This window comes from Melozone crissalis, unplaced genomic scaffold (assembly GCF_028551555.1).
Source record: "Melozone crissalis strain CALT ecotype California unplaced genomic scaffold, PUWL_Pcris_2 ptg000018l_1, whole genome shotgun sequence".
NCBI lineage: Eukaryota > Metazoa > Chordata > Aves > Passeriformes > Passerellidae > Melozone > Melozone crissalis.
In genome coordinates, this window is record NW_026535796.1 from 1661317 (window position 1) to 1669599 (window position 8283).

Here is an 8283-nt window from a genome sequence, read left to right on the forward strand (position 1 = left end):
AAATCTTTCATTATTTTTATTAAAGCTGCAGAGTCTTACTACACACAACAAATATTTTATTGATATAATCTAAGTTAATAAAATAGTTGAACAACTCTTTAGATTTATATTTGTATAGAAATGATCTGGGGAACATCTCATCTTGAGACAGCAGTGCCCGAAAGCAACTATTCAGCAGGGTTTTTTAAAAGAAGAGTCTGGGACTAGAGGATGCACTGTTCATTCTCAAAGGAAAAAGAAAAAATCCATGCAAAAATAACTCCCACCCAAAGTGTGAGGCCATATGGAATGACCACGTGAGGGATGGCTCTTTCCTTCCAGTATTCCTTGTCATGCCTACTGTGGGAGCTTGTCATCTAAACTCAGCAATGAAAACAAGACAGAAAGAAAACTGAATTGCACAATCCTAGTCTGCAGGTGACAACGTCATAACATGTCTTTACAGAAGTCCCTACTCTGCTCCAGTTGGGAGGATGGGTTGTGGTGCTGTGTCTGTCCCCAGCTGCCAGCTGATGTCAGTTACTGTCCGTGCTGCGGACACGAGTCAGTCTAGCTACTATTGCTTTGCTCTCCCTCCTTCACCTGGGTGTAGTTTACATTCTAGGTAGCGCTGCCTGCCGAGGGCTGACCGTGGCATTCCCCCCCGTTCCAAAGCCCACAGCCCAAGGGAAGATCTCCTGGCTGCAGCCGGGCCCGGGAGGTGTCTGTCCCAGAGTGCCAGGCGCGTCCGTGCTACATCATGCCGTTGATCTTAGTCCACTCATAGATGTCCTGCTCGCAGACGATGTCCGAGTTGATGAGCAGGTACCTGTCCCCCACGCAGAAGTGCTTCTGGCAGGCGGCACACTTGAAGCACTCGAGGTGATAGACCTTGTCCTTCACCCGCATGGTCATCTCGTAGGCACGGATCCGCTTCTCGCAGGAGGCGCACAGCCCGTCCTGGCCAAAGAGCCTGCGGCGACAGCACAGAGTCAGCACGGCTCCCTGGCTGGGCAAAACCCAACCAAAACCAGAGCAAACACCCCTGATCCATTAGGACCAGTGCTGACTTAGAGAGAGGTCGCGTGGGAAACTGCCCAGAAGAGCTGGAAACTTTGCAACACCAAAAATTGAAACAGAAAATCCAAGGTTTTCAGCTTGGATAAAATCACAGAATGGGTTGGGTTGGAAGGAAATTTAAAGTCCATCCTGTGCCACCCCCTGCCGTGGGCAGGGACACCTTCCACTAGCACATGTTGCTCCAAGCCCCATCCAACCAGGCCTTGGACATTTCCAGGGATGGGGCAGCCGCAGCTTCTCTGAGCAACTTGTGCCAGGGCCTCCCCACCCTCCCAGGGAAGAATTTCTTCCTTAATATCCAAACTAAATCTACTCAAATCTATCAATAGAATTGGCTTCTCTGACCTTATTCTGAATTGGAGGAGCAAAGGTTTCCCAGAACACTGCATGAAGTTGTGCCATATTAACACTTCCACTTCTGTGATCCACAGAAATTACCTTTTGCTCATAATTTTTGCCTATCTTAAACTGTTGCCCTGTAATTTACAGCAAGGAGTTGGGATTAGCCATGGTCTGAGGCTCTCCTGCCTTTTGTCTGTGCCTCTACATTGGAAATTCTTTGAAGCATTTCTATATCCATGAAGGCACTCCTGGTCCTGAAGTCACTCCTGAAGGACACATTCAGAGACCTCCTAGATAGCTATGAGACAGTTTCATGCTGTGGACTGCTCTGTAATCCACGTGGAGAAACCCTGCTGAGGTCCTCGTGACATTGTCTATAAAAAGGAGACTCTAATGACTGCCCTGCAGAGTTTATTAAGTCAAATCAGTAATAAAGAAGCATGAATATATTGATATTTTATTTTTAAAAGGGATAAATGCTACAGGTGATGTATTCATTGAGTTTGACTTCCAAACTTCCATAATAATTCTGGAAAGAGTTTTTCCACCTCCTACACATCTCCTGCATGTTCTGTGTCTGATTTAAATAATCTTCTGAACTGGAAAAAGAATGTCTGATAAATTAAGAGACATTTAAGGAAAAAGAATATAATTCCTTTTGTCTACCAGGAGATGTCAGTGTTTACTTCTGCCCAGTGAAAGTAATGCTAAGGTTACAAAAAGGTTGCCAAATTTTTCATTAATGAGGGAAGATATCTATTGCATTATTAAATAAATAAAAACGTTGGATTGCACTGCAAGAAAATGCATTAATTGTATTGCCATACTTCCTATTGCTTCCATTTTAAGATGAAAAGTATCTGGGAAGTGTAATTAACACCGGATTACTGCTGGATTTACAAGTGGTCCCATTAGCAGAACTCAGTCCTTAATTTCTGCTCAGCAAAATTCCATCAGTAAAGCCCAGGGACAGCATAATTAGGAAGTCCACTGAGATTTTGGTTTCATTTTTATTGGCAGGTAAATTAGCCTTCAGTAAAAAAGCTGGAAATATACCAAATATCATTATTCTGTTCCACAAACCTCCTGACACATTAGGAATCCATTAGAAGAAATGGAACACAACCAGCACAGCAAAGATCAATACATTTTAATCAAGAATGTAAAGATCCTTTGTTATCAATTTTTTGTGAAATATCTTAGTCTCCAATTAATCCTTTACTTACAAATTTGGGCAAAGCAGGCAGGCAGAGAGTTATTGATGAAAACACCCATAACAAGTGTATTTGTAGGATCTGATTCTGCAAAATGTGCAAATTCTTGCTTATTCAGCACCAGGCTTAAGAATGCCAAACCCTAAATGATCTTTCACCTCTTACCTGGGCATAAACACCTTTAAGCTCCAAGACAATTCTGGGAGAAGCAGAAAACTCCTTAAAACCATTCAGGGGAACCAGTTCATTGCCAGCTCTGGGGGAGATTGCTGGAATTCAGCCCCTTTTCCCAATTTCTACTTGCCAGAATGCCACACTGACCCTTCACCTGGAGCTGTGGGGTTAGGTGTGTGCAGAACGACAGATGCCAACAACTCCTAGTCCTGGAAGTTCTTTCTGTATTCTTCAATTATCAAATAATTCTGGTTCGTCCACAAATTTTTCACTTCCATTAAAAATGCTTTTTTTCCCCCCAAACTTTAAAAGATTTATCTATAAACAACTCTATGTTGTTTATCTAAGCAACACAGATAATCTCTAGCTTTATCTATAACTTACTGAAGAATCCCAGCAATACTAAAAGCATCTGCATATGAATCCCAAAAATATGAGGACAGGCTGAGGGAGTTGGGGCTGTGCACTCTGGAGAAGGTTCTGGGGAGACCTTAGAGCCACTTCCAGTGCTTTAAGGGGTTCCAGGAGAGTTGGAGACAGACTTTGGACAAGGGATGGAGGAATGGGACAAGGGGAATGGCTTTAAAGTGCCAGAGGGTGTGTTTAGCTGGAATATTGGGAAGGAATTCTTCCCTGAGGTGAGGCCCTGGCACAGGGTGCCCAGAGAAGCTGCAGATGCCCCATCCCTGGAAGGCCAGGTTGGAGGGGAATTGGAACAACCTGTCCTAGTGGAAGGTGTCTCTGCCTGTGGCAGGGGCTGAAAGGAGAGGAGCTGTCAGGTCCTTTTCCAGCCCAAATCATCCAGGCATTCTAGGACTGGAGCCCATACTGCAAACCTGAGCTTGCAGACACTGCCAGGCTTCAAGAGCCATTCCAAAGGAATTCCTGAATCCCAGCTGTGCTCAGTAAAACGGGAAAGAGGCAGGAAGGGTGTGAGGAGCAGCGGGATGCCTACCTGAGGTAGTCCCTCCTGCAGAGCTTCCTGCCCAGCTTGTAGTAGAGGCGCCGGCCCACCTCGCCGAGGCGGCAGCCGCACAGGTCGCAGCTGAGGCAGTCCTCGTGCCAGTACTGGTCGATGGCCTTGAGGAAATAGCGGTCCCCGATGTTCTGCTGGCACCCCCCGCATGTCAGCAGCGACGGGGGGATCTGCAGCACCTCATCCACCGGCTCCCTGAGGGGGTGACACACACCTGGGCTGAGGGGAACCCACTCCAAGAGCGCCCACGCGAGGAGGAGGAAAAGCAGAATGAGTCCCAAGCTCAGACAGGTTCGGACAGGGAGGGTGGTGTCCTCGTTTTTTGCTCGTTTTCAGCAGGACCAAGAAAGGCACCCAAGGGATTTCACACTTTCCATTGGGAAATGGAAATTTGGAGACTAAATTTGACAGTGTCACTTGTTAGAACAGCACAAAATGAATAAACACTACAGCTGATTGTGTTGCCCGACTGCTTTAAGTCTCACTGCTGATTTTAATAAAGCCAGCATTTTACCTCATGTTGCTGCAGGACTTCTTTTTTCCCTTAGCCGAGGACATGAATCCCCTGGGATGGGTTTATGCCAACATACCTCAATTATCTGGGATTTACACATCCATGAGTGAAAGGAGGCACAAATCTTTATTGTGATATTAGCACTGACTCTTTAAGCACCTATTTTGTTCCTTTTCCTAAAAAACTTGGAGAGCTAGGATAATTCTGGTAAAAGAAGTGAGAATTTTCTTCTAAGTATTTCTGTGTCTTTTAGGGTAATTTCACAACTTAAAAAAAAAGAAAAAGAGAAAAAAAAAATAGAAGAACAGTGCCTGAACTCAGTTTTGTAATGTTCTGGGATTCACCTAAATGCCAGAGAGGTAAATAAAAAAATCTACTGGATCTATCCCTTAAGCACTTGCTTCATTTCAAAGCTATGGCTAGTAGAGTGGACCCTAAATTTTTTCATTTTATTGGATTAGTGCTCCAGCACAGAGTCCCTGAGCAATTTGCTGCTGTCATTGGTCTGTCCTCCCCTGGGCTGCTGGGGGCAGAGGAGACCTGCACTGATGAAGAAGCTCTGCTCCCAGTTTCCAGCAGGCAACAGGAAAAAAATTGTATTACTCCTGCTTATTTACTGGATCAGCAGTTTTCTGGGCAAAAATTACTTTCTTCAACAGGGAGGAACGACCTCTGGTCAAAAACTTCTGGGCTGAGAAAGTGATCCTGCAGTTTTTATTTAGGCAAGCTGAGCCCTGAGATATTATCTGGTTCTGTTCTGCTCTGGTTTCTCCCTTCTAAGTTTAAACTGCTGTGCCCTGCAAGCTATGTCGTAACACCCCTCTCCTGCCAGCTCACCATCCCGAGAGTTTTCATTAAAATCATGGGGAACACATGATTAGGCCCTGCTTTTTCCAAATTTTTCCTTTTGGGCCACATGCTCCCTTTCCTAACACGTGGACTCCACACTGACAACATCTGAGAGCTTTCCAGTAGAAGGAAGCACACGTCATTATCCTTCATTATCCATTTTTTGAAAGTTTGGAGTGTACCCCAAAATGTTTCATCTGAGGGGTGTTTGGGAGTCCCAAGCCAGGTTTCTCTGAGAGCCCTGACTCGGGAACAGCCCAATGGATGTTTATGCAGAGCTGCATTCCTGGTTAACGCATTAGGCTTTTGATGTCCACCGATTCCTAAGCCAGAACTTAAGTCACCAGAACACAAGGCAGGTAAATAAATAAAGATTAAAAAAAACTTTGTAGATGAAAGCTGGACATCATTAGGAGCTGGGATTAGCGTTTCTTAAAAAAAAAAAAAAAGAACCAGCATAAAGGAAAATGTAACGTAAAACATCATGGAATGAAGTGATTTAACCCCCAAAAGCAGCAGCAGTTCCCATGTGCTTGTTCGGGGCTCCAAGCGATGGCATTTTTAGTATCTGACAGGAAACAAACCACGAATGACTCAATTTACTGAGAGAGATGTTTTAAGCGTTATCTGGAAACGGAGATTTTATAATTTATTTCTTTTTTTCTTCTCTTTTACCGCGATCCCAGACAAGCCTAAGTGCAGTTAATTAGCCCGTTCAGGGCTGAAGTGGCCCTGGGTCTGTGCTGGGTTACCGTCCCTGGTGTGCAGCAGGGATGGGACAGCGGGAGCACAGCCCGGGAGAAAGCCTGGATCTGGACACGGAAGCCCAGGGAGGGAAATTCTCATCTCCTACATTCCGTCCATCAAGTCTGTCTACATGCTCTTAGCAGAACACCCAGCCCCCACCAAAGCTTTCTACGAGCTTTTGGAAGTTGCATTACGAAAACGTGGAAGTTGGGCACCCGCAGCTAACAGCCCTGACCTTTCACTGATGGGCTGCAGCGACTCGGGCGGATCGGGGACGGGGCGGAGAGGGTCCCTCGGCATGGAAAACCTGCCAGCTCGGGAAGCGGGATGCTCTGTCTCTCGCGGTGGGATGAGCGAGTGGGAGATGCCCTGCCCGGGGGAATTGCGCCTCTCTGCTCCCGGCTGCTCCTTCCCACAACTCGGGGGGCTCTCCCCAGGCTCCCGCACACCGCCAGCCCGCGGGGCCGGGGCAGCCCGGTGTCCGGGGCGGGGGAGCGCGGTCGGAGCCGCGGGGCTGCCGCCGAAGCCCTCCGGGGCTGCCGGGCACACAATGCCGGCGGCGGCTCCGTCGGGGGGGACGGGCGGCACCGGGAGGCGCCCGGGGACGATGGCGAGCGGGGGACCGGGCGGAGAAAGCGCGCACTTACTCGGAAGGATCGAGGCTTTTCCTCTCGATGGCCGATGACATTGGCAGGGCCGGTTCCTTTGTGGCGTGCCGGTGGTGGGCTCTGCCCCCGCCGCCCCCGCAGAGGCTGTCTGCTCGCGGAGCCTTGTCGCCAGCCGCGCTGCCCCGCCGCCCCGCGATGACATTCACAGCATTTCCTCCTGCAGCACCGAGACACAGAGACACACGCGGGGGCTGGGGCTGCGCTCCGGCCCCGCGCGGCCCCCCCCGGCCCCGCACGGCCCCCCCGGCCCCGCTGACCTCCCATCCCCGCCGCGCTCCCCCCGCGCCCCGCACGGCGGGGCCGCTCCCGCGGCGGGCGGGGGGCGGCGGGCGCGGCCGCCACCGCGGCTCCTCCGCGCTCAGCGGCTCCGCGCGGGCAGCTCCGCACACGCTCCGCGCCCGGGCGGCAGCGCCGAGAGCGGCGGCGGCCGCATCCCCGCGATTATTATTACTCCGTGGCTCAGCCCCGGCTCTCTGGTTTCATTTCCTTTTTCCTGATCACGATTCAAATACAATAGAAGGAAATCACACTTAAAGAGACAGCTGCCCGTTTCTTAACTGCACTCCTGGGGATTCGGCAATACAAACAGCAGCATCACGACTCGCTGGGTTCCTTAAAGAGACAGAGCGGGGCTCCCCAGAGCCAGGGCTGGGGGCTGCCGAGACGTTCTCACGTTATTATTATTATTCCCTTACTAACGCTGTCTCTGTGCGCAGGCAGGTGGGCGACCTGAGAATGATCCCGAGAGCTGGAAAAAAACAAGCGCCTGGTTCCGGATTGTGCCGCCTTCCCAGCCGCACAGAGAGCGGCACTCACCATCCCTCTGCTCGCCCTCTCCCTCTCTGACACCAACATGCACATGCCCACACGCACCCATGGGTTTGTGCGGCGCTCGGGGAGCCACAGGTAAAGATCCCGAGCATTATTTGTCCGCCCGGAGTTCAAACCGGTCAGCTCAGTTGTGCCTCATTTATAGCCCCGAGTGAACATTCGCTTCCAGACACCCCCGGATTCCTGGCAAGACGTGTAACAAATTTACACCCCGGCACGGCGTGATGCTAATGAGCTATAAAAGCCGGCGAGTACCGAGTATCGATCTGTAATTAATCCAAGAGATGCCAAAGTCTTGCCTGAATATGTCTATTTTCCCTGCCACCCTTCCTCCTCTCCATCAGCACAGCACATCCCGGAAAGGAGTGATTTACAGCGCCGGAGCGAAAACTATTGCAGCAATCCGAGCCTTTGCCAGGCTCTAGGGCATTAGACGCTGGCCCTTGCTGGAGGCAGAGTTCTGGATGGGATGAACAGCTTGCCCTGTTAATTCCTTTAAAAACAGTGAAGAAATATCTGTAATAAAGTCCCAGAGAGTAGTAGTAGCAGCAATATTTCGCTTCTATATTAATTCCCAGAAGAGAAATGTATTTGATGTCTATTTTTATGACTACATTCTCCTTTTTTTCCAGCTTTTTGGCAGCTGGGGATATAATATCTGCAATACATTAATGAGCCCGATCCAAAGATTAGTAATGTCAGCAGAAGGACTGTTATTCCTTTCAAGGGGCTTTGAACCAAGCTCTTGAAATACTTTAGAGCTATCACCGGTCATTAGAACACGTCTTTCTTATTCTTTAAACACATTATCTCCAATGTATTTTAAGCTATTACAGCAGGACAGTCACTCTCATTTCTGTTGAAGGAAAAGGCTCTTTTGTTAGGTTTTCACAGACAGGACTGAATTAT

At 48.9% G+C, this 8283-nt stretch overlaps 1 protein-coding gene across 2 annotated transcripts; it reads right to left on the minus strand.

Annotated features, from left to right (window-relative positions):
* LMO2 (LIM domain only 2) lies at positions 1-7233 on the minus strand. 2 transcript variants are annotated; one of them, XM_054275662.1, is made up of 4 exons: positions 7102-7233; positions 6523-6700; positions 3745-3960; positions 1-952 (listed from the first exon to the last, which is right to left on the minus strand). In XM_054275662.1, the coding sequence occupies exons 1-4, from the start codon at positions 7136-7138 to the stop codon at positions 733-735; spliced, it is 651 nt and encodes a 216-aa protein (XP_054131637.1). In that variant the 5' UTR covers positions 7139-7233; the 3' UTR covers positions 1-732. The 2 variants fall into 2 exon arrangements, with proteins under 2 accessions (XP_054131637.1, XP_054131638.1); XM_054275663.1 differs by lacking the exon at positions 7102-7233 and adding an exon at positions 6801-6820.
* Between the last annotated feature and the right edge of the window lie 1050 nt (positions 7234-8283).

Excerpts from the sequence above, each read along its gene's own strand:
- LMO2 (XM_054275662.1), bottom strand. The coding sequence starts at position 7,138 with ATGCTGCTGTTTGTATTGCCGAATCCCCAGGAGTGCA. Across the intron at positions 6,701-7,101 it reads GCCGAATCCCCAGGAGTGCA|GAGGAAATGCTGTGAATGTC; the intron begins GTTAAGAAACGG and ends TCGGTGCTGCAG. Across the intron at positions 3,961-6,522 it reads AAAAGCCTCGATCCTTCCGA|GGAGCCGGTGGATGAGGTGC; the intron begins GTAAGTGCGCGC and ends TCACCCCCTCAG.